General features: G+C 49.4%; 1 protein-coding gene across 2 annotated transcripts in view; it reads right to left on the reverse strand.

Annotated features, from left to right (window-relative positions):
- The window catches only part of ATP2C2 (ATPase secretory pathway Ca2+ transporting 2), a 75,943-nt gene that overhangs the window by 34,158 nt on the left and 15,202 nt on the right, over positions 1 to 26,583 (reverse strand). For both annotated transcript variants that reach the window (XR_002344471.1, XM_003126826.3), the window contains exons 2-6: positions 16,424 to 16,534; positions 13,524 to 13,640; positions 2,218 to 2,307; positions 1,165 to 1,200; positions 1,000 to 1,061 (exon numbers count right to left, since the gene is read on the reverse strand). Coding sequence is in view for 1 of the 2 variants with exons in the window: in XM_003126826.3 (XP_003126874.1) it covers positions 1,000 to 1,061; positions 1,165 to 1,200; positions 2,218 to 2,307; positions 13,524 to 13,640; positions 16,424 to 16,534 (416 nt within the window). In the remaining variant the exon portion in view is untranslated. The remainder of the gene's footprint in view (positions 1 to 999; positions 1,062 to 1,164; positions 1,201 to 2,217; positions 2,308 to 13,523; positions 13,641 to 16,423; positions 16,535 to 26,583) is intronic.

Genomic DNA, 26,583 nt, shown 5'->3' on the forward strand with positions numbered 1-26,583 from the left:
ACCATTCTCGCTTCTATGTCCTCTGCTTCCTTGACCCGCGGCAGCAGCCCCTCAGACCCTCTAAGCTGAGCTGCCAAGACGGTAGCCGCCAGCCTGTGAGGCTGTTTGAATTCAAGTTAAATAAGATGAAGAATTCAGTTCCTCAGCTCAAGTCCTCTGTAGCCACATGTGACTAGGGATGCTGTCCCAGGAAGCGCAGATGATAGAACATTCCAGAAGGTTCTACTGCACAGCGCTGTGCACAGTGGACACACCCCTGTCGTATGGGGAGGGGCCTTTTTGTTTTCCCTTTTTCCTTTTTAAACATCCTTGGTAACGGCTGTGTGATAACAAAGAGCAAAGCAGAAAGGTTCAGGGCAGGAAGGAGGCCGGCGGTCTGCGCGGCAAATGGCCGGGGGTCCTCTTCGAGTTTCCCCCCTTCAGCTGAGTTCTGAAGCCTCAGGCTGTCATTCATTCATTCACACCAAACCCCCAGCATGTGGAACTTCCTGGGCTGGGGATCGAACCTGTGCAGCGGTTCCAACTTGTGCCACAGCTGCAGCAACACCAGATGCTTAACCCATTGTACCACACGGGCACTCCTGATGCCTCAGCTTGCTACAACGCTGCCTCTCAGCCTATTTGGAGCCCCATTTTGAGACTCCAGTGAGACCCCTGACGGCACTTCTTAGGAAACATGCATATAGTCTTCCCCCTTTATCACAGGTCTCGTGGGCTGCTCTGTTCCCAAAGCCTTCACCGTCGCCTGGGGCTCCCAGGTTGGGCACCCTGATTAGACACACCAATGACAGAGCTGCAGCCCAGAGAGGTTGAGTAACATGCCCGAGGACACACAGCAGTCCGCTGGCAGCGCAGAGGCCACGTTTCCCAGCTCCCAGTAAGACACGGTTCTGCCCCATCACAGCATAAAGGATACAAGTCATGCGAATCTTTTGACGCACTCCCCAGCCCGGTGGCTCCTTGGATGAACCAAAAAGTCCCAGGGGGTCTCCGACTTACCAGTTACATTCAGGAGGCACCAGCTTGGTCAGCTCTTCCAGAGATTTCTCTGACCTGTACTCCTGGCAGAGGGCACAGCAAAGATGGTGCTCAAGCGTGGGGGCTCCGCGGGGCTCCCGCCTGCCCAGGGGACCCCGTCCGGCACCCGAGGACAGGCATACGCACCTGGATAAAGGCGACGGTGACCACAATCAGCACGGCCTGGGGGGCAAACGAGAGGGCACGTTAACACCCAGCTGCCCAACGAGGGGGGTGAAGGAGCCCGCGAGAGGTGGGGGGCAGACATGGTCTCTGGGTACATTTCCTTTCTTCTTGCAAAAGAAGTGCACTGAGAACTTTAGGACACAGAACGAGCCAAAAAAGCACCCCACGTTCTGCCACCTAGAGATACACATTTTGGGGTATCCATCTAGATTTTCTGGCACAGATATACTCCCACTAGAGGGCCGTACGGTAGAGATGGAATTTTTCCTCTCTCAACAGCACAGAGGCAGCGTCACATCAGAAGATGTGGTTTCAAACAGAAGCACCGAATTCCACCGCATGGAAAGAGTCTTTGTACTTCGAAAGACAGCCCTTGGCAGAGAGAAGGAAGCAGGAATAAAAGTCCTCAAAAGGTGTTCAGCGCCAGATATGAAAGGTGAGCCACTGTCCAGAATAGGTCAGTGCGTAGAAAGCGGACCTGGTTTCCAGGGGCTGGTGGGTGGGGGCGGGGCGCCACTGTGTAATGGGTATGGGGTCTTCTTTTAGGGCAATGAAAACATTCTGGAACTAGCCAAGGGTGGTGATGGCACACTGCTGTGAATGTATTCACTTTAAAATGGTTCATCTTCACGTGCTTTTCACCCGAATCACACTTTTTTCAGAGATGGCCAGTGCCTCTCTCTGCACAACGATTACAGTGATTCCTCTTTGTCCTGCGTGCACAGCCAGGAGCCAGCGATGCCACCCAGGGGTCGGGGGAAAGCAGTTCACTGCAACCTTGGTCCCACCAGCAAAGACCCAACAGCCACCTGGGTACCTGCCCAGAGAGGAGTGGCCCAATGACCAGCACACCCCAGGGGGTACAGAAGGATGTGCGTTTCCTTTCCTCCTCCTCCTCTTCTTCTTTTTAAATCTATAGCCAAACTCTTGTTTCCTTGCGGAGACTCGACAAGCCCTAGGCAGCGGGTCTGGGAGGGGGGCGCTGTCCCTGCAGGGTGCTGTCCCCCCACTCACCACGGCGATGCTGACGGCATCCTCATACTCCCTCGTAAGGACGCTCACCAGGGCAGAGGCCAGAAGCAGCAGGATCAGGGGGTTCTTAAACTGAAAAAGGAACACAGGGCAGGAGGATCTTTTCTAGGCGGATGGAGATCAGAGACCAGGCTCCCTGCCTCCCAGTGGTTCTCCTCTGCCTGCAGACCCACCGCTGCAGTTTCACGGACACCGGTTGCTGGGGGTCCTCTTGGCACAGCGCCCTTCCAGACACCAGCCCTGACCCTGCCTTTCAGCTCTTGGTCTCGCCTCGCCACATCTCTTTGGTGCTCCAGGTCAGAACCTTCCCTCTGGTGGATGCCAGCCCTGGTCCAGCATGGCCAAGGGGTTCCCCTCTGACCACGCCTGTCCTGCAAAGCCATATGTCCCAATCACAGCCACCCCTCTCAGAACCTCTTCTGGGGGATCTGATGATGTCCCTCCCGAGAACAGGTGTGGCAGAACACTCCCCAAAGGATTTTGACTTTATTATTTTATGCACAGTAGACACCCCCACCCCCTTGTCTGGGGTTTTGCTTTCCGCTGCTTCAGTGACATGCGGTCCAAAGATGTTAAATGGAAAATTACAGAAATAAATAATTCAAAAGTTTTAAACCGCAGGCCATTCTGCCTGGCATGATGGAACCTTGCACCACCCCACGCCACCCTGCCTGGGCTCCCCAACCATCCACTCCCTCTACTCCGGACATTGTCATGCCTCGATGATGCAGAACGGCCTGAAGCTGCCGATGTGCCTCCTACGTCACAACACCTGCATCATTCCCTCCCCTCAGCTCTTCGCGCAGGCATTTGGCCATCTGACTTAATCCCAAGAAGATGATACTCACTTCTGAACACGGTACAATAAGCCATCTTGAGAGAGAAGGACAGATCATATTCATGTGGCTTTGATTATTATTGTTATAATTGCTTTATTTTAGTATGACTGCTGTGACTCTCTTACTGTGCCTCATTTATAAATTAAATTTTATCACAGAGAGGTCTGTACAGGAAAAAAAAACCATAGCATATCCTGGGTTTGGTACTATCAAGCATTTTAGGCACCTCTTAGGGTCTTGGGAGGTATCTGTCACAGATCAGGGGTACACTGTGTCTCTCTCATTTCATGCGGGCATTTCAACAATTATTGATAATTGAAGGGAAACATAAATGAAAACACACAAATAGGGTCAGAAAGACTAGACCAAAGATCAGGGTCAGGCTAAGATTCAAAACCTCAATACGCAAAACAGAGGTGTTTAAATTGAGGCTGTACACAATGAAATATTAGAAAAGGAATACAAAAATACGATACCTTTAAAAATTGCACCTCACAAAATCAAATACCTCAGAATACACCTGAACAAGGAGGTAAAGGACCTATATGCCGAGAACTATAAAACTTTCATCAAAGAAATCAAAGAAGATGTAAAGAAATGGAAAGATATTCCATGTTCCTGGATTGGGAAAATCAATATTGTAAAAATGGCCATACTACCCAAAGCAATCTACAGATTCAATGCAATCCCTATCAAATGACCCATGGCATTTTTCACAGAACTAGAACAAACAATCCAAACATTTATATGGAACCACAAAAGACCCAGAATCGCCAAAGCAATCCTGAGAAACAAAAACCAAGCAGGAGGCATAACTTTCCCAGACTTCAAGAAATACTACAAAGCCACAGTCATCAAAACAGTGTGGTACTGGTATCAAAACAGACAGACAGACCAATGGAACAGAATAGAGAATCCGGAAATAAACCCTGACACCTATGGTCAATTAATCTTTGACAAGGGAGGCAAGAACATAAAATGGGAAAAAGAAAGTCTATTCAGCAAGCATTGCTGGGAAACCTGGACAGCTGCATGCAAAGCAATGAAACTAGAACACACCCTCACACCATGCACAAAAATAAACTCCAAATGGCTGAAAGACTTAAATATACGACAGGACACCATCAAACTCCTAGAAGAAGACATAGGCAAAACACTCTCTGACATCAACATCATGAATATTTTCTCAGGTCAGTCTCCCAAAGCAATAGAAATAACAGCAAAAATAAACCCATGGGACCTCATCAAACTGAAAAGCTTTTGCACAGCAAAGGAAACCAAAAAGAAAACAAAAAGACAACTTACAGAGTGGGAGAACATAGTTTCAAATGATGCAACCGACAAGGGCTTAATCTCTAGAATATATAAACAATTTATACAACCCAACAGCAAAAAAGCCAATCAATCAATGGAAAAATGGGCAAAAGACCTGAATAGACATTTCTCCAAAGAAGATATACAGATGGCCAACAAACACATGAAAAAATGCTCAACATCGCTGGTTATAAGAGAAATGCAAATCAAAACTACCATGAGATACCACCTCACCCCAGTCAGAATGGCCATCATTAATAAATCCACAAATAACAAGTGCTGGAGGGGCTGTGGAGAAAAGGGAACCCTCCTGCACTGTTGGTGGGAATGTAAACTGGTACAGCCACTGTGGAGAATAGTTTGGAGATACCTTAGAAGTCTATACATAGAACTTCCATATGACCCCACAATCCCATTCTTGGGCATCTATCGGGACAAAACTCTACTTAAAAGAGACACGTGCACCCACATGTTCATTGCAGCACTATTCACAATAGCCAGGACGTGGAAACAACCTAAATGTCCATCGACAGATGATTGGATTCGGAAGATGTGGTATATATACACAATGGAATACTACTCAGCCATAAAAAAGAATGACATCATGCCATTTGCAGCAACATGGATGGAACTAGAGAATCTCATACTGAGTGAAATGAGCCAGAAAGACAAAGACAAATACCATATGATATCACTTATAACTGGAATTTAATATCCAGCACAAATGAACATCTCCTCAGAAAAGAAAATCATGGACTTGGAGAAAAGACTTGTGGCTGCCTGATGGGCGGGGGAGGGAGTGGGAGGGATCGGGAGCTTGGACTTATCAGACACAACTTAGAATCGATTTACAAGGAGATCCTGCTGAGTAGCATTGAGAACTTTGTCTAGATACTCATGTTGCAACAGAACAAAGGGTGGGGGAAAAAAAAAGTAATTGTAATGTATACATGTAAGGATAACCTGACCCCCTTGCTGTACAGTGGGAAAATAAAAAGATTTAAAAAAAAATAAAAATAAAAATAAAAAATTGAGGCTGTACATTTGGCTCTGAGCTTCCAGGAAGCAAGGGCAAAAAGGAAATATAACCAGATGTGTGAGTCATACTGCTGACAAAAAGAAACACATCAACAGTATGCCAATGTGATGCACAAAGGGATTTAATGCCACTCACCCCAGAACTGCCGTGTTTTGACCCCTCTGAACAAGGGTCATGGCACTCTGTGCCATGGCAGCTCACCAGCTGCCCAGAGTTAGCCACAGTGTCTATTTTGGGTTTTTTGGGTTTGTTTTTTTTTTTTATTTTGCTTTTTAGGGCTACACCTGCAGCATATGGAGGTTCCCAGGCTAGGGGTCTAATCGGAGCTACAGCTGCCAGTCTACGCCACAGCCACGGCAACATAGGATCCGAGCCCCATCTGCGAACTACACCACAGCTCATGGCAACACCGGATGCTTAACCCACTGAGCGAGGCCAGGGATCAAACCCACAACCTCATGGTTCTTAGTCAGATTCGTTTCTGCTCTGCCAAGACGGGAACTCCAACACAGCATCTATTTTGAATCCTCAACACTGAGCAACTCAAATACATTTCATCCTCTTAGCTACAATTTCTCTATGGCTGCATCAAACTATTTGTCTCTATCCTCTGATAGAATGTAATCTTACTTAGGACACAGGTCACATCCATCCTGCTACGTCAGTCCTTCTAGGACCTCGAGGGGGTCTGAGCACAAGGGGGAGCAGGCAGGAGCTGAGGAATCTGATCGGATTCCAGCTCTGTCTCCATCACTTCCCCACTGAGAAACCTCAAGCAAGCCCCTAACTGCTCCAAGCCCCTGCTCTCTCAGTTGATGGGGCGAAATGACTTGCCCACTGGCCGGCGCACAGTAGGTGTTTTAACACATGGTAGCCAGGAGCACCAAGGCTGATTACAGAAGGCATTCAATAAAACCTAGGCAAAGGCAGGAATTGTGGCCACCTGAGTTCCAGAAAACAGCCCCTCTATCAGGGCTCTTGATGCAATAGCTGGGTCTTGCGGAAGCTTTCCCACAGATGCTGGTCTGGGCTGGGCTGGGGGGCTCATTGCACCTCCAGAGAGAGACGCACTTCAAAGCTAGCTTGCCTGGTGCTCTGGTGTGAGACACACTGCTGGGAGTCACCCCCCGGAGGCTCGCAAAAGAGCTTCCCACAAAAACTTGAAACTTGCATCAGCATTTCTGAGATGGACATTATGCAACTGGTTACAGGATTCTTCCCAAAGGCGACATCTGCAACGTGGAAATAAACCACCTGCTCATTTTGGGACCTCATGAGCCATGACATGGGACAGGTTCCCAGGACAGGAAAAGGGCTTCGACTGAAAATTTTAAAGGACACGCCACCCAAAAGGAAAGGGTGGCCTGGGTCCAGACCCCAATTCTAACAAATCAGCGGTGAAGAGGCGTGGGAAAGGAACCCTGAACACAAACTTGTAACGGAGAGAGGACACCAGGGTAGAGAGAGCTGCAACGGGGAAAGGCGACGACACCAGGCGCAGGGCATGTGAATGAAGTGTTCACGGTCTTAGTGGGATAATCGCATTGTTATTACGGCTTCAAAAGAGAGAACGAGAAAGACGAATGTCCTCTAATGGGAGAGATGCAAATCAAAGTATAGATGGTGAAATAATTTAGTATCTAGAATTTGCTTTCAAATCTGTAGTGACGGGAGTTCCCATTGTGGCCCCGTGGTAACACACCCGATTAGTATCCATGAGGATGAGGGTTTGAACTCTGGTCTCGCTCAGTGAGTTAAGGATCCGGTGTTGCCATGAGCTGTCGCGTGGGTTGCAGATGCAGCTCGGATCTGGCATTGCTGTGGCATAGGCTGGCAGCTGCAGCTCCAGTTTAAACCCTAGTCTGGAAACTTCCCTATGCCACAGGGGCAGCCCTCAAAAAAAAAAAAAAAAAAAAAAAAAAAGACAAGAAAAAAATATTGCAGTGACTTAAACGCTTCTGCATGGCAAAGAAAACCATAAAAAAACAAAAAGCCAACTCACGGAGTGGGAGAAAAAGCTCTGCAAATCAAACAACCAACAAGGGCTTCATCTCCAAAATGTACAAACATCTCATACGGCTTTACATGAGAAAAACGAACAACCCAATCAAAAACTGGACAGAAGCGCTAAATAGACATTTCTCCAAAGAAGACAGACAGATGGCCAAAAGGCACCTGAAAAGATGTTCAACGTCACTAATTATTAGAGAAACGCAAATCAAAACTACAATGAGGTGTCACCTCACGCCGGTCAGAGTGGTTATCGTCAAAAAGCCTACAAACAACAAACGCGGGAGAGGATGTGAGGAAAAGGGGACCCTCCCTGCATGGTTGGTGGGAAGGTAAATTGGTGCAGCCACTATGGAGAACGGTATGGAGGCTCCTTACAAATCTAACTCAAGAACAATCATATGACTCAACAATCCTGCACATCTATCTGGTGAAAACCGTAACCTGAAAAGAACATGCACCCCAATGTTCATTACTGCACAATGTACAATACCCATGACAGGGAAGCAGCCTAAATGTCCTTCCATAGAGGAATGGGTAGAGACGATGTGGTACATATATTCAATGGAATATTACTTGGCAACAAAAAAGAATGAAATGACGCCATTTGCAGCAACGTGAGTGGACCTAGAGATTATCATACTAAGTGAGCTAAGTCAGATAGAGAAAGACAAATATCACATGATGTCACTTCTACGACATCTACTAAAAAGGATACAAAAGAACTTTTTTATAAAATGGACACCAACGCACAGAAGGGGAAACCATCGGGGGAGGAATACACTGGGAGGATGGGATGAACACACACACCTGTATGTAAAAAACTACCAAGGACCCACTGTAGAGCACAGGGAGGCCTATTCAATGTTTCATAAAATCCTACGGGATGGGGAACAAAAGAATATGTATAGCTGGTTCACTTTGCTGTGAACCTGAAAATGATACAACATAAATCAATAACATTTAAAAAAATTCTTCAGTGAGAAAAGGCAGATAAAAGTGAGTCTTCATGGGCTGGTAATTACTGAAGCTAGATGGTGGCTCTATGGGGCTGATTATCTTATTCTCTCACTAATGTATATTTTTAAAATTTTCCCTCAGAAAAGGTTAAAAAGAAGCCTTGGTCAGAGTAATTCCATTTTGGTCCTGAGAGCACCTGAAAGCGCTGGGGATGGGCAGGTTGCAGAGGGAAGCGGTGGCCCTGCGTCCTCGGGGCGGGACCCGGAGTTGTCTGGCAGAGCTCACGGCCTCACAGGTGTGGCCACCTGCCGCCACACCGCGGTGAACGCACCTTTTCCTCAGAAGTCCGGAGAGAATGAAGGGCCAAAGGAGGGGGCAGGCCAGAGGAGAGTGAGTTAGTGTTCTGGGGGTGCTGTGATAAATGACCACTACCTGGGGGGGGGAGCTTAAAACAAGTGACTTTTTCTCCCACGCTTCCAGAGGCGAGACATCCCACATCCAGGTGGCAGCAGGGCCATGCTTTCTGGGAGGACGCTGTCCTGCCTCTTCCCGTTGCTGGTGTGGCCAGTGTGCCTTGGCTTCTAGACACATCACTCCTGTCTCCACCTCTGTGGTCCCATGGCCTTCTCCTGTGTGTGTGTGTGTCTCTGAGAATCGTCCCTTGTAAGGACACCAGTCCCTGGAAAGGGACCCACCCCAACCCAGAAGGACCCCATCTTCACTAATCCCAGCTACCAAGACCTTATTTCCTAAAAAAGACCATATTCTGAGGTTCCAGGTGGACATGAATTTCATAGGGATGCTATTCACCCTTGTACAGGCAAGAAGCCGCCCTTGGTCCAGTGGCATTAAAAAAAGATTTCATTGCGCAAATCAAAGCTGCTGTGGGATACCAGCTCACACCCGTCAGAATGGCCATTATGAATAAGTCCACAAATAACAAATGCTGGAGAGGGTGTGGAGAAAAGGGACCCCTCCTGCACTGCTGGTGGGAATGTAAATTGGTGCAACCACTATGGAAACCAGTATGAAGGTACCTTAGTAAACTACACATAGAACGACCATATGATCCAGCAATCCCATTCTTGGGCATATATCTGGACAAAACTTTCCTTGAAAAAGACACATGCACCCACATATTCACTGAAGCACCACTCACAAAAGCCAAGACAGGGAAACAACTTAAATGCCCATTAACAGATGAAGGTATTGAGAAGATGTGGTGTATATGCACGATGGAATACTACTCAGCCATAAAAAAGAACAAAATAATGCCATTTGCAGCAATGTTCTCCAGGAACTAGAAACTCTCATACTAAGTGAAGTCAGTCAGGAAGAGAAAGACAAATACTGTATGCTATCACTTATATCTGGAATCTAATATACAGCACAAATGAACCTTTCCACAGAAAAGAAACTCATAGACTTGGAGAACAGACTTGTGGTTGCCAAGGGGGAGAGGGGGGAGTGGGATGGATTGGGAATCTGGGTTTAATAGATGCCAAGAATTGCCTTTGGAATGCATAAGCAATGAGATCCTGCTGTGTCGCACTGGGACTATATCTAGTCACCTGTGATGGGACATGATGGAGGAGAATGTGAGAAAAAGAGTGTATATATGCATGTGTCACTGGGTCACCTCGCTGTGCAGTAGAAAACTGATAGAACACTGTACACCAGCTAGAATGGAAAAAATAAAAATCATTTAAAATAAAAATGTTAAAAAAGACAAGATTTCACTGGAATGGATAAGCAATGAGGTCCTGCTGTACAGCACAGGGAACCATATCCCGTATCTTGGGATAGAACATGATGGAAGATAATAGAAGAAAGGGAATGCAGAAACAGGAGCAACACTGTCAGTCAACTATGCTTCAATATTAAAAAACGAGATTCAAATTTTTTTTAAAAAGGATAAGATTTCGTTTGGGCTCTGGAGATTAGCACTAGGAGCTCCTGCTCGGGTCACTTCCATGACGCCGCATGGCTCCCTGCCCTCGCCTCTCCTGGGCTGGCTGGGCAGCTCTCTCCTGCCCCCCCGCCCCCGCAGGCCAAACGCCCCAGAGACTTGGGGACCAGCAGGCCTGTTTCTGCACAAGGACCCCTCCAGCCATGGGCTCAGGCTGGTTCAGGGGTCCGCAGTCCTGGCCGGGGCCGCTCTCAGAGCTGGGGCCGGGGGTTGGCCTCGAGCGAGGCCTGGATGAGCCCCACCTTAAACTCCAGTTCTGACCCCCTAAGCTCGCCCCCCCACCCCGAGGCTGGGCCTGGGCATCCCCTGAGGCCAACACTGATGCCACCAGCCTCCCCCACCCCGAAGACCATCCCCAGCCCCTGTCCTGCCCCATCTGACACAGTGAGTCATGGGGAGACCTGGCACACGGGGGGTGAGGCCCAGTGGGAAGGCCCAGCCACCTGCCACAGTGGTGCCTGGCTACGCATCCTCAGACCCTCCCCGCTCCCCGGGCCCCTTCTAGGCCCACGTGCCAAAGGGGACAGGCAGAAAGCGGTGTGCCGAAGCCTTGCTGTGCAGTACACCCGAAAGTGATGGTTCACTGGAGACAGTCGTTACAATAAATGCTAAGGACAAAAATGACCAGCATTTACCGAGCACCTCCTCCAGGCTGTGCCCTGGGCTCAGGGCTTTCCCTGCATCATTTTGCCGCCTTCCTGACCCCATGACACAGGTCCTGTTAGGTCTTCCTGCTTTACAATTGACCCACCCGAGGCTCTGGAAAGAGAGTGAATTGCCAAGGATTCCCTTAGATCAGGCAACTCCGAAACCTGGCCTCCTAACAGCTACTCTCGAACCAGGGCTAACGAGCAGACCCTGGGGCAGGGGGCAGCCTTGACTCAGCATTCAATATGTGCTGGGCTTCCTCTTAATGCAAAATTCAGAACAGCAGGTTCTTATCAGTCCCATTTTCTAGATGGGGACAACTGAGGCTCAAGGGGGCTCAATGACAAGCTCTAAGTCGTAAGGCTGGAAACTGGCATCTGAGCCCAGCAGCCTGACTCGAGTGCACCTTTGCTTTGTGACGCTGGGGCAAGAAACTCAGGTCGCACCGAGGTGGAGGCCCTAACGGTGAGTCTCGAGCCTCCCGAGGCAGAGAAGGAGGGCTGCCTCGAGAAGTGGTGAGCTCCCTGTCCCTGCAGGAGATGACAGGAGCACCATAGCAGCGGGCACACAGCAGGTGCTCGGTGAAGATGAAGAATGAGTAGGAGAGCGCTGTGGACTTCCCGTGGTTGCTGGGGCTACCCTCCAGTCCCCCGAGGATTCTCATGCATCCCCCAGCTGATGAGGTCAGGACAAATAAGCACGCTTCCTGTTCTTAGAAGCGGAAGTGATCTTATACCTGGAAAGACCTTGGCTGGAGGCTGGAGGACGGCCGGGCGCTTGGGCGCTCAGCTGCCTGGCCTCAGTGGCCAGCAGTGCCACTTACTGCTGTGTGACTCTGGGCCCTGGGTGCCAGGTAAACTACAGAACACTCAGTTAAATTTGAATTTCAGAGAAACAAGGGACAGAAGGAAACCCTTGGTGTGAGGTTTTGCCAGGGAAGAGGCAGGAAGGATGGCGGGGGGAGCAGGTCCCGGGCAGCCAGGGTGGACGTGACCAAGGCCTCACTTCAGAAGGAAGAATGGCCCTCCTAGCCTGTGTGTCAGTCTCCTTCCCTGAACTCCAGCTTCCAGGAGGCTCTGCTGCCTCTTCCCCACACTGGGGTTCCACGAAGTGTCTGGGTTGGCCAGAGCCACCTGAATGCCTAGAAGCCTATTTTGGTGACAAAATGCATCAATGAATGACATTCCCAGGGCACTGAGAACTGACCAGTGAGCGGGGTGGGGACTAGAGGAGAGTGGAGTTGAGGATGCTGCTAAGAGGCTTGTGATTGGTCCCTGAACTGACCAATCAAGGAAGCCTTAAATGAGGGCTGACAGAGGGCTGAAGCCTGGGGCAGCCTTGAGGGAGCCAGAAACAGAGGGACGTGTCTGGGGTGGGAGAGGGGGCAAAAGCCTGGGAGGGGACACTGAGGCAATCTGAATGGCTTCAGGCTCCTGGGAAGTTCTGCCTGTACCTGGGGCTTTCTGAGTTGGTACTGGGTGGGTGGTGGAGGTATTGATTTCTAGAGTGGAACTTACAGCCACGTCTCTTCCAATTTTTTCCCCTCTTGGCAGTGGCTTCCAGGCATCTGACTCGTGCACCATGCATTTGGCACCAATGGCAGAGCCTAAGAGGGCCGGGCGCTCGGGCGCTCAGCTGCCTGGCCTCAGTGGCCAGCAGTGCCACTTACTGCTGTGTGACTTTGGGCCCTGGGTGCCAGATAAACTACAGGACACTCAGTTAAATTTGAATTGCAGAGAAACATTTTTCACAAAAAAGTTAAGTGTAAGTAGGTCCCATGCAACCTTTGGGAAAGAGGTGACAAGGCTGTTCTTTGCTTATCAGAAATTCACATTTAACAGAGCATATCCTGTAACTTTATTGGCTAAACCTGTCAATGCTCCACAGCCTGGGAAAATTTCAAATTCTTCGTACTCCACCCTCCTCATCTTAAAATGGGGATCAGGAGTAAGATGGAACAGGGCAATCCTTACTTTTTTTTTTTTTTGTCTTTTTGTCTTTTGTCTTTTCTAGGGCCACATCCATGGCATATGGAGATTCCCAGGCTAGAGGTCTAATCAGAGCTGTAGCCACCGACCTACGCCAGAGCCACAGCCACGCCAGATCTGAGCAGTGTCTGCGACCTACACCACAGTTCACAGCAATGCCAGATCCTTAACCCACTGAGTGAGGCCAGGGATCGAACCTACAGCCTCATGGTTCCTCTTCAGATTCCTTAAGCACTGAGCCATGATGGGAACTCCGAATCCTTACTTACTTACTTACTTACTCAGCAAGGCGCCTGGCACATGGTAAACCTTGTGTGAACAGAAGAATGACTATTCATGGCCACAGCTGCCAGGGTAGTGGGTGACGCTCCTGCCCATGAAGAGCAGCCTGAAGGGGCTGAGGCTTCTTTCACTTTGCAGCACAGCTGCCCCAAGGACACCTTCATCCCACACCCGAAGCCCCTCCTGCGACCCGCCAGGCTCACGCTAGTTAATGGAAGGAATGGCAGAGACAACCCTACCTGACCCAGGTATTTCTTCCACACGGGTTCCGTGTTGTCAGCGACAAACTCGTTCCAGCCGTGGACCAGCCTGCGCTGCGTGACCGCGAACTCCGACAGGCCGGTCTGTAGATCCACCTGCAGGGCAGATCCAGTGCAAGCTCATGGATGGGCCGATGAGGACCGAGGAGCCCACGTCACAAGAGTCCCACTTTGGAAGCCCGCCCCTTCTGCGATGATCCAGGACAATGGGCCGTCCACGGAGGAGAGGGGACCCGGTCAAAGACCCCGAGCAAAGAGGGGCAGGGAGAGGAGGACGCCATTCAGTTAAGACTGTCCTCTGCCCTCCAGATGCTGCAGGAAAGACAGCCTTGGGGCTACATTTCGAGGATGCAATCAGAGATGGACACCTGGAGATACAGATACTTATGTTTTCATCTTCGGAAAAACGGGCCTGGGGATGTAACAAGGTGCAGCTGTTGTGCAAAACAGGGTGGAGATGCCTCCAAAAAATCCAAAACAGAATCACCATGTGATCCAGCAATCCCACTTCTGGGTATGTACATCAAAAGAATTTGAAGCCGGAGTTCCCATCGTGGCGCAGTGGTTAACAAATCCGACTAGGAACCATGAGGTTGCGGGGTCAATCCCTGGCCTTGCTCAGTGGGTTAACGATCCGGCTTTGCCGTGAGCTGTGGTGTAGGTTGCAGATGCGGCTCGGATCCCGCATTGCTGTGGCTCTGGCGTAGGCCGGTGGCTACAGCTCTGATTGGACCCCTAGCCTGGGAATCTCCATATGCAGCGAGAGCAGCCCTAGAAAAGGCAAAAAGACAAAAAGACAAAAAAAAAAAAAAAAGAATTTGAAGCCGATCTCAAAGAGATATTTGCACACCATGTCCACAGCAGCATTAGTTATGACAGTCAATTGGAGAAGCAACCCCAGGGTCCATCAGTGGAGGGATGGAGAAGCAAAATGTGGTGTGCACACATCAACACACATACACCCACAGGAATACTACTCAGCCTTAGAAAGGAGGGAGATTCTGACACACACTACAACATGGATAAACCTGAAGGACGTTGTGGTACCTGAAAAAAGCCAGTCACAAAGAACAAATACTTCCTGACCGCACTTTTTTTTACATAGTCATTTAATTTTGTGTGTGTGTATTTTTAAAATTATAGTTGATTTATAAGGTTATGCCAATTTCTGCTGCGCAGCAAAGTGACCGAGTCATAATATATATCCGTTCTTTTTGTCATGCAATCATCCATCATGTTCTATCCCAAGAGGCTGGATATAGGTCCCTGTATTCCACTTGCTTGAGGTACCCAGAAGAGCTAAATTCATAGGAGGGGAAACAGAAGGCGGGGGGGTGCCAGCAGATGGGGGAGTTAGTGTTTGATGGACAAAGAGGGTCAGTTTTGCCACATGGAAAGAACATCAGTCGTACCCTGTGCCAGATACACTTTCAAGCTCTTTATACACTAACATTAAACAAAGCTAATTTGGCGTTCCCATCGCGGCACAGCAGAAACAAATCCAACTAGGAACCATGAAGTTGTGGGTTCGATCCCTGGCCCCGCTCAGTGGGTTAAGGCTCCGGTGTTGCCGTGAGCTGTGGTATAGGTCACAGATGGGGCTCAGATCCTGTGTTGCTGTGGCTGTGGTGGAGGCCGGCAGCTGTAGCTCTGATTCGACCCCTAGCCTGGGAACCTCCATATGCTGTGGGTGTGGCTCTAAAAAAAAAAAAAAGAAAAAGAAAAAATACAGCTAATTTAAGAGTCAATGACTATGTAAGGGAAATTTGTTGCCCTGGTTTCAGCAAAGGCATCACTGGTTTTTGTTTTGTTTTTTAACAAAGTTGATAAGAAAGCTCTACCAGGTGGTGGAGAAAGCTGGATTGATTTCTAGATTCTTCCGAATGGAGAATGAAATCACTACAGCAGAAATTGACAGAACATAGTAAATCAACTATAGTTAAAATAAAATTTTTAGTGAGAAAAACAATGTATATATATATGTGTGTGTGTGTGACTGGGTCACTTTGCTGTGCAGTAGTAGAACACTATAAACCAACTACAACAGAAAAAACAGAAATCATTAAAAATACTTTTTTTTAAATCATGCTCTAGGGAAAAATGTCTCGGCAAGAAAAAAAAGTATTTCCTTCCCTCTCTAAAGACTAACAAGCAGGGCTTGAATTGAGATGGACTTTCAGATTATTCTCAACACGAGTTGGCATGACACATGCATCTTCAGCTTCCTTGAAATTGTGACATGTGACTGTTTCTCGGTGGATTTTTATTTGCTTTCCCAACGTGTGGTGGGCTATGAGTCAACACACAAAGACACACACATCGTGTTTGCTCGGTTTGCTAAGTAAAGATAATTAAGAACAGAAGGCTAGCAAAGGCGCGCAGCCTCAGAGGTAAGCCTCACGCAGTAGGAATGGTTTTTTTGGTTTGGGGCTTTTGTCTTGTCCTGGCTATGAATTCAAATGTGCTTGAGAAACTGGTGAGAGTTCGGAGTCAGTAACTGGAAACAGCACGGATTCTAAAAGGGTGTGAAGAGGGCTGCGGAGGGGTCTGAGCTTTGATGTTAAGACCCCCGGGACCCAACTCTGGCCGTGATGCTGGGGAAACACGTGGGTCCCCATCAAGAGGCACGTGCACAGAGAGCTGGGAGGGTCCCGGCCGCCAGGACGGGCCTTGACGGTTAGGGTCGTGGCCATCAACGTGGAGCCCATTCCTGGACGGGGGGAATCAGAACGATTCAGCAGCAAGAGTCTTTTCTCACAGTGATGCTAAAAATGTATTATAGCACAGAATTCGAAAGCTGTGTTCAGGAGCTGGCGATGCTTTCTCCTTAATCGAAAAACCCTACCACACCTGGCATCACATGCAAATCCCGTTCTTACGTAAAATGCTTTGGCCAGATCCTCTCTGTGGCATTTGCTCGCTTCCTTGGGGGGCAGGGCGACGACCGCCTTCTCTTTCTCGATGGCTTTCAGCTCATATTGTTCATCAATCTGTGAAAAAAGCAAGACTGCTATGAGGCACCCTGGTTTTGTACTGTTATGTATTTTTAAAGGATAATATATATTTATTATACTGGATACTATTGTACAGATCTTAAGGGAACAGCTTAAATTTTCCAAACTGACCCATATAACCAGCCTTCAAAGCAAGAACAGTTAGGAGTTCCTGTCGTGACACAGTGGTTAACGAATCTGAATAGGAACCATGAGGTGGCGGGTTCAGTCCCTGGCCTTGCTCAGTGGGTTAAGGATCCGGCATAGCCGTGAGCTGTAGTGTAGGTCGCAGACACGGCTTGCGTACCTCGTTGCTGTAGCTCTGGTATAGGCCGGCGGCTACAGCTCCAATCAGACCCCTAGCCTGGGAACCTCCACATGCCATGGGAGCGGCACTAGAAAAGGCAAAAAGACAAAAAAAAAAAAAAAAAAAAAAAAAAAAAAAAGGCAAGAACAGTTACCAGGGAATTTGGGGTTAATAGATGCAAACTGTTGCCTTTGGAATGGATAAGCAATGAGATCCCTCTGTGTAGCACTGGGAACTCTATCTAGTCACTTATGATGGAGCATGATAATGTGAGAAAAAAGAAGGTATACATGTATGTGTGACTGGGTCACCTTGCTGTACAGGGGAAAATTGACAGAACACTGTAACCTAGCTATAATGGAAAAAAAAAATCATTAAAAAAAAAAAAACAGTTACCAGTCCATCTAAAGGGTAATAACTGTCATGAACCCCTGTCACCACAGATTCATTTTGCTGGGATTTGAACTTTGCATAAACGGTAGCATGCCTTACATACACTTTTGTGTCTGGTTTCTTTCCCTCAAGGTTGTTAATGAGATGCAGCTGTGATGTTGTGTGTAGTGATGGTTCACTAATTTTCATGGCTGCATAGTATTCTACAGAATGCATATATCCTGATATATTTATCACGAGTAAATAAATGTCACGATTTTATATATATCATGATGTATTTTTCTCTTCTACTCTTGAGGGAATGTTTACAATTTTGGGCTATTACTGATGCACTTTTTTTAAAGCAAACTTATTTAACCAAATTGGAACTCAGAAAGCTGACAGAGCAGGGCAACCATGTGCCGATGGAGGATCCTGGACCTTGACCTTCTGGGATTCTCAGTCCTGTAGGCACCATCCTCCAGAGAGGGCCCCCTGATGGTGACTGCTGGTATCACAGCCTGTTCTAGGAGACATGTTTGGAAGACAACCTAAGGAAAGAGGGGAAGGCAGCCCAGGTCTGGGAAGAGGACGTGAAGCGCCTGGAGGGTGGGGGAGGCCACAGTCACGCGGAGGAGGCCTCAGCATCAGGAAAACACTCTGCTGTCCTGCAAAGTCCTTCCTGGTATTCTGATACCAAGGACATGATAAGCGTCTTTTCCTCTTGCATGAGGCTGTTGGGCACTGGGGACGAGGACGGGCAGAGGCACTGGCTGACCTCTTCCTTCAGCTGGAACCGAGATGGCAAACTCCTCTCCCCTTCTTGCCAGTTCCCTCCCCCCACCAACGACCTCCCCAATGCCTGTTTGCTTAGACACGCCCCGCTAACCACACCCACTGGCCGAGATGGCTCCTCCCTGCACAAGTGACCAGGAAGCAACCAGGGATGACACGGAGGCTGGATCCCCTGGCAAACTCTATCCTTAAGTCAACCTCATGTTCTTCCTTGTGCAAGATCCACTCCCCAGAGAAACTTGCATCATGGCCCGAGATGTTGTTTCGGCTCTCCGAAACTTGTTCAGTGGCACTCAAGAAGTGTTCCATCCTTGCTCAAGGGATTGAAGCAAAGCCAGGGACCGAACCCGCAACCTCATGGTTCCTAGTCTGATTCGTTGACCACTGAGCCACAAAGGGAACTCCACACACCCAGTTCACTTTTAATGCAGCATCTCCACCGTAAATCCAGTCCCCCCCAACTCTCTTCTCTACCTTCCCCCTCTGTCTCTGTCTGTCTGTCCATCCCTCTGTGACACACATCATACTTAAAACATTTGTATGGACTGCAGTTGCTCCCGGGATAGAACCTCCTGTCTCCAGGATGGCTGCAGCACACCCACATCACATCCACCCTCCATGGCCTCCTGCTCTTGGGCAGGGCGGCAGCACAGCTAGATAAAAACCTACTGCCCACTGGCCAGTCCTGTGTCTCCCAGGAACAGGCTGCTCTATCCAATGCCCCTGAAGAAGATGGCACACCTCCTAGCTGCCACACCAAACTTTAAATCTGGGGTTCTCGGAGTTCCCATCATGGCTCAATGGTTAACGAATCCAATTAGGAATCATGAGGTTGCGGGTTCGATCCCTGGCCTTGCTCAGTGGGTCAAGGATCTGGCATTGCTGTGACCTGTGGTGTAGGTCGCAGATGCGGCTCGGATCCTGTGTTGCTGTGGCTGTGGTGTAGGCCGGCAGCTGTAGCTCTGATTAGACCCCTAGCCTGGGAACCACCACATGCCACGTGTGAGGCCCTAGAAAAGACAAAAAGACAAAAAAAAAAAAATTGGGGTTCTTGACCATTTGCCCCTAGGGGATTGGCCAGTGTCTGGAGGCGTGTTAGGCTGCCATCACTGGGGGCAGGGGCGTCCTGGCATCTAGTGGGTTGAGGCCACACAGGCTGCCAAGCATCCGACGATGCACAGAACAGTCCATCACGACAACGAATGACCTGGAACAGAAACGTCCACTGCGTTGAGGGTGAGAGAGCCTGCACTGGAGAAGGATGACTGTCCTGTCCTGAGGTCCTCCCAGATGAGTCACCCTCCTCCACCTTCTCAGCGCCCTGGACATCTCCGGGATGGCATCTACACAACTGCCACCTGCATAACAAGCAGCAAGTGTCTGTCACCTAAATGCTTCTACCTGCTCATGCCGTAGCCATACTGGAAGGTCGGACCAGTGCCTGCTACACAGGGGCCACTCCCTGAGCATTCATTCCTCGGATCCCCAGACGCCAATCCAAGGGCACATGCACCCAGTGCCCCGTATGGACGACTGAATACGCGCTCACAGCCACAGCCCCCGTTTAACCTTATCGGCAACGCTGTGCAGGAGATGGTCCAGTTCCATGGCCAGCGTGTCACCTCGAGCAAGTGAAAACCTCTCTGATGACAAGTTCATCATCTGTAAAATGCTGATGAAGCCTCACCTGCTTTTGTGGCATCAAGTGAGCATGAGCAGAGTGTACAGGGCTTGACACAGCCCGGACCCAACAGGACCTCCCAGTAAGCGCCAGCTGGGTACCTGCCTGGGGGACCAGGCCTTCCACACTCAGTTGGAATAATGATGGTGACGTCACGCAGGCATGTGTGGGAAACTCGAGAGCAGGAAGACACACAGAGCAACAGGAGCACCGAGGTTGGAAGCCCACAGACCTGGGTGCAGCTCCTCCTCTGTCGCTGACCAGCCCTGTAACCAGGGCCAATCGTCTGTCCCAGGCAGTGTGAAACTTAAAAAACCCCAATTCTGGGAGTTCTCATTGTGGCCCAGTGGGTTAAGGACCTGACTAGTATCCACGAGGACGCAGGTTCAACCCCTAGCCTTGCCCATGGGTTAAGGATCTGGCATTGCCGCAAGCGGTGGCACAGGCCACCGAAGCGGCTGGGATTTGACCCCCACCCTACTTCCATATGCTGCAGGTGCAGCAATGGAAAATTTTAAAAAAGAGGAAAAAAAGGTAAAAATCCAATTCTGGAGTGCCCTGGTGACACCGAGGGTTAAGGATCCAGCACTGTCACTGCTGTGGCTCGGGTTACAGCTGTGATGTGGGTTCAGTCCCTGGCCTGGGAACTTCTGCATGCCAGGGGTGAGGCCAAAAAGACCAAAAAAAAAAATCCAAACAAAAAATCCCCAACTCCTTAGTTGTGCCTTGCATGTGGCAGGTGCCCTCAGTAAATATTTCACAAAGGACCGGCAGCCTAAAGAATCAGAGGAATTTAGGAGGCGTGGTGACCCCAACCCTGGACTAGCTTCTCTGTGACTTTGTCTTGCTGGTCGTGAGCTTACCTGATGTTCTCTCGGAGGCTGAGGCTTCTACAAGCGGGGTCTGGAAGGTCCCTCAACGCTTGAATCTGTGTGTTTTTATTTTTTATTTTACTTTTCAATTTATATTCATTCATTTTTTGAATCTGCGGCATTTTTTTTGTTTTGTTTTTTTCTTTCTTTTTTTTTTTTTTTTTTGTCTTTTTGCTATTTCTTGGGCCGCTCCCACGGCATATGGAGGTTCCCAGGCTAGGGGTCCAATTGGAGCTGTAGCCACCGGCCTACACCAGAGCCACAGCAACGCGGGATCCGAGCGGTGTCTGCAAACTACACCACAGCTCACGGCAACGCCGGATCGTTAACCCACTGAGCAAGTGCAGGGACCGGACCCGCAACCTCATGGTTCCCAGTCGGATTCGATAACCACTGCGCCGCGACGGGAACTCCTGAATCTGTGTGTTCTTAATGAACACTGCAACTATGGGAAGGAAAACTGCGAATCTTATTTTTTAAAATCTCCTTTCATTTGCATCTGACACTAGTCTAGAGTCATTTCTCTCTATTTTACTTTTCTAAAGGTCCTCAAGAGATCAAAGGATAAGCAAAATATGGTCCATCCATACAATGGATTATTTATTCAGTATTTAAAAGCAAGGGAGGGAGTTCCCATTGTGGCACAGCAGGTTGAGAATCTGACTGCAGTGGCTCAGGTCACTACAGAGGTATAGGTTCAATCCCCAACCCAGTGCCGTGGGTTAAAGGATCCTGTGTTGCTGCGGCTACCGCGTAGGTCGCTGCTGTGACTTGGATTCATACCCTGGCCCTGGAACTTCCATATGCTGCAGGTGCAGCCCTAAAATAAATTAAATAAATAAATAAGGGAGTTTTGACATATGCTACATCATGGATGAAGCTTAAGGACACTGTGCTCTGAGAAATACACCGGTCACCAAAGGTCAAACACTGCAATGTTTGACTTATGTGCGGTACCTAGAAGAGACCCATTCACAGAGACAGGAAGTAGACTGGGGGCTCCTGGGGGAGCGGGGAGAGAATGAGGGGTTAGTGTTTAATGGGGACAGCGTTTCAGTTGGAGACAGTGAAAATGTTCTGGAAACGGATGGCGGTGGTGACTGGACAACCACGTGAAGGTCCTGAAAGCCACTGAACCATGCACTTAAATACAGCTAAGATAGTAAATATTATATTACGTTCATTTTGACACACACACATACACACCCAGAGCAAGAAAAAGCAAAAGGATCAAAGGAACCCACCCCCTCTGCCTGTGCAGGTCAAGACTAGCAGGAACTCCCAGTCTGTCCAAGCTCCTGTCCCTGGGAGCCAGCCAAGGGGCTGAAAGAGGCTTGTGTGGTTAAGGGGAGGGGCCAGGAAGGCAGCCTGGATGCAGAGGATCTGGCCGGAGACTCCCTCACCCCAGGTGTGTTCCGTGACCATGACCGTGGCTGTGGGGACAGTCTGAGCCCAAAGTGGGAGGGCACCTGGCCTCCAGCTAGGTTCTGAAACGAAAGCCACTCTCAGGCATGTGAATGAGAGAAATGAAAGTAGAGCATCAAAGAGATCCATGTTTGTGGGTCTTCATAGCAGTATGATTCACAACAGCCCCCAGGTCCACCCGCCGGTGACAGATAAACCAGATGTGCACTATCCATACAGCGGAGTATTATTCAGCCACAAAAAAGGAGGAAGGGCTCATGCATGCTGTGCTATGAGTTGAATTGTGTCCTCCAAAAAAGATCTGATATGGAAGCAACCTAAGTATCCACTCAGTAGATGAATGGGTAAAGAAGATGTGTATATATGTGTGTATACACATAACGTATGTGTATACACACAACATATGTGTACACACAATACACACACACACAACCTATGTATGCAATGTGTATGTTTATACATAATGTATACATATATACAAGTGAATATTATTCACCCATCAAAAAGGCTGGAGACCTGCCATTTGCAACAACACGGACGGACCTAAAGGGTATTACGCTACATGTAATAAGTCAGAGAGACAAATACTATATGACATCACTTACATGTGGCCTCTAAAAAATAAAACAAATGAACAAACACAATAAAAGTGAAACAGAGTCACAGACACAGAGAATAAACAAGAGGTTGCCAGAGGGTGAGGGATGCGGGGATGAGAGGAGTGGGTGTGGGAGAGTAAGAGGTGCAAACTTCCAGCTGCAGAACAAACGCATCACAGGGATGACAGGCACAATGTGAAGAATACAGACAATACTTCAGTCATGTCTTTGTTTGGTGACACATTGTAACTAGACTTATCCTCGTGATCATTTTGAAATACACAGAACTATCGAATCACTATGTTGTACACTGGAACTAACTCAGTGTTGCAGGCCAATTAAACGTCAAAAAACTCGGAGGAAAAGAGATTAAATTTATGGTTACCAGTGGTAGGGGAGGGAGAATTGGATGAAGGCAGTCACAACGTACCAATTTCCAATGATAAGATAAGTAAGGACCAGGCATGTAATTTACAACATGATACATACAATTAACACGGATGAATGGGCGTTCCCATTGTGGCTCAGAGGCAAGGAACCCAACTAGCATCCGTGAGGATATGGGTTTGATCCCTGGCCTTGCTCAGTGGGTTAAGGGTCCGGCATTGCTGTGAGCTATGGTGTAGGTTGCAGCTGCGATTTGGATTCCATGTTGTTATGGCTGTGGTGGAAGCTGGCAGCTATAGCTCTGACTCGACCCCTAGCCTGGGAACTTCCATATGCCGCAAGTGCAGCTCTAAAAAGCAAAGCAGAGCAAAACCAAACCAAAAAACCACAAAACAACAACACCCCCCCCACAGAAAGCCCCCAAACACAAAACCCCCCACTGATGCATGTTCTCTGTGAATGGTGCTAGGAAGGTAACTCCTAAGAGTTCTCACCACAGGAACAGCTACGAGCTGATGGGTGTTCACTATGCTTACTGTGTCATCACTTCGTGATGAGGGTGAGTGAAATCGCCACGCTGCTCGCTTTGAACACACACAGGGCTGTGTGTCAATTACATCTCAATAAAACCCGAAGGGGGAAAAAAGCGATCTTGAAGTCCCAACCCCATTTCTCCGAACGTGACCTCATTCAGAGACAGGATCTTTATAGAGGCAGCCAAGTGACAGTGACGTCACTGGGGGGGCCCTAATCGAGTGTGACTGATGCTCTCATGAGAAGGCGATCTGGACCCAGAGACAGAGGCGCCCAGAGGAGCCCATGTGAATGGAGCGGAGCCTCTGCCAGCCCGGGCACCAGAGGCTAAGAGGAAGGCACAGAACAGTCTCACCTGGAGCCTCTAGAGAGAGCCAGGCCCTACCTGGACCTTGCACTTCTGGCCTCCAGAACTGCGCAAGATAAACATCTGGTTGGGGTGGGGGGAAGGTTAGTTGTTTGTTTTCTCTCTCTCTCTTTTTTTTAATGGCCATACCTGCGACATATGGAAGTTTCCAGGCTAGGGGTCACATTAGAACCGCAGCTGCCGGCCTACACCACAGCCACAGCAAAGCGGTATCTAAGCTGAGTCTGCCACCCACGCCACAGCTCACGGCAACGCCGGATCCTTAACCCACTGAGTGAGGCCAGGGATGGAACCTGCAACCTCACAGATACTATGTCCCGTTCTTAACCTGCTGAGCAGGAACACTGGGAAGTGGGAGGGGGTGTCTGTCTGTTTGCTTTGGCCGTGCCTCCAGCAGGTGGAAGTTCCCAGCTAGGGATTGAACCAGAGCCACAGCGGTGACAACACCGGATCCTTAACCGCCAGGCCACGAGGGAAGTAAATTTCTGGTCTTAAGCCACCATCTTTTTGGGGCTTTGTCAGCAGCCCTAGGAAGCCACGACATTCTCCAACACAGATGAAGCTCAAAAACCTCGTCTCGAGTGAAGGAAGCCCAGCCGAAAACAGCCAGGTAGCACATGATATGGTTTTTATAAAATGTCCAGAATAGGCAACGCATAGAGAAAGTCGATGAGCGACTGCCAGAGGCTGGGGGTGGGGGGAGCAACCGCTGATGGGTGTGAAGTTTCTTTAAGGGGCAACCAAAATGTTAAGAGCCCTCCACCAGAGGTGCCACGACAAGCAGAGGTCACACGACGTTAGGGCTGTGCTCAGGGATGACACTGAACTGTTCGCTTTTCTTATTATTGGCCACGCCTGCAGCATGTGGAAGTGCCCAGGCCAGGGGTCGAACCCTCACCACACCAGACACCTGAGCTGACCCCAGACACTGCAGTGACAATGCCAGATCCTTAAGCCGCTTTACAAGGGAATTATGGAACTGGTCACTTTAAAACAGTGAATTTTATGTTATGCGAATTTCAACTCCCTTAAAAAATTTTTTTAAAGAAGTTTTAGTCCCCTTGTGGCACAGCAGGTTAAGGATGTGGTGTTGCTGCTGTGGCATGGGTTCAATCCCTGTCCCAGAAACTTTTACATGCTAGGGCTCAGCGAGAAAAAGAAAAAAAAAAAAAAAAAAGGAATTTTAAAAAGCTGCTTCGACTGGAACTCCCTCCATAACTGTGACCCGGGTTCCCAACTCGCTCCTGGGTGCCCATCTCAGACCTCCCCCAACCCCCCACCATCCCCTACACCAGCTGGTCCACACTGCCCCCTCACCAATTTCGGTGTGCTGTTTCATGCACCCCTAAGCTCCTTCCTGGGCTCCAGGTTGGCGATCCATGCACCTTCTCCTCGCACTCCCCACGATCGAGCTTAGGAAGGAGCCGTCTACACCGGGGGGCTCTGCTTCCTCACCTCCTCTCCACTTCCCGACCCACTTACACAGGGGCCCTGGTCCCTCCTGCGCTCCCAGGCTGCTGAGGCAGGGGGCGTGGGGCCGGGGCCCAGGCTGGCATCGGCAGGGGCTCGCCCCGTCTCACTGCAGGGGTGCCATCCTCAGAAGGCTGAGCCCGGCATCCAGACGGAGCCCTCGTCCCCGACCCCCTGCATGTGGCTGCTGGCACAGCCCTCACCCCCTCAAGGACACCCGCCTTATAGACTCTCTGCTTTGAATCGCAGCCTATTCCTTCCCTAGTAGAAGAGGCGCAGTGTGACTGGGGTCCGGCCCCCTCTGGGGCACCTCTGAATCCTGTCACACTGGGTTTGGGGGAGCCCTGCCTCCCTTCTCCTCTGTGTCTCCTGTTCTTTTAATTTTTATTTATTTATTTTTTGTCTTTTGTCTTTTTAGGGCCCTGTGGCACATGGAGGTTCCCAGGCTAGGGGTCCAATCAGAGCTGTAGCCCCAGTCTACACCACAGCCACCAACTTGGGATCCGAGTCACGTCCACGACCTACACCACAGCTCAGCTCAGGACAACGCCAGAACCTTAACCCACTGAGCAAGGCCAGGGATCGAACCGGTGTCCTCAGGGATCCTAGTCGGGTTTGTTAACCACTGAGCCACCACGGGAACTCCTCTGTCTCCTTTTTCAATAAGTTGTTTTCTAATAAGGTAAAATTCCCGTAAAATAAAATGACTTGACTGAAAGCATACAATTCAGTGACCTCTAGAACATTCCCAGTGTTGGGCCATCACCACGCCTACCTAGTTCCATCACCCCAAAAGGAGAGCCTGTACCCATTAGCAGTCACACCCACCCCTCGCCCAGCTTCTGGCAACCTCCAATCTGCAGGCCGCCTCTACAGATGCACCAGCTCCGCAGATTTCATGTCAAGAGCTCCAGACAACATGTGACCTTCTGTGCCTCCTTTGGGACCCCCCAGGGACTGTCTGCCCTTGAACAGCCCCACACTGGCGATGAGTGGAGGCTTCCTGAGCCCCGAGGAAATAGCCTTAGAGAACCTTCACCAAGCCAGACAGGGTGTGCGGAGACTGCACTGGGCGGCGTCGTCCAAGGGACCCAAGGCCAACACAGCATCGCTGAAAGAGGAGCCAGCAGAGCCAGCGACTACGTGGCACCTGGGGCTGAACCCCGCCTCCTCTGAGCTGGAGCCCAGCTCTCTGCCTCCCGTCTGGCTTATGGGCACGCAGCTCATCTCAAACACG

Source organism: Sus scrofa, chromosome 6 (genome assembly GCF_000003025.6).
Source record: "Sus scrofa isolate TJ Tabasco breed Duroc chromosome 6, Sscrofa11.1, whole genome shotgun sequence".
Lineage (NCBI taxonomy): Eukaryota > Metazoa > Chordata > Mammalia > Artiodactyla > Suidae > Sus > Sus scrofa.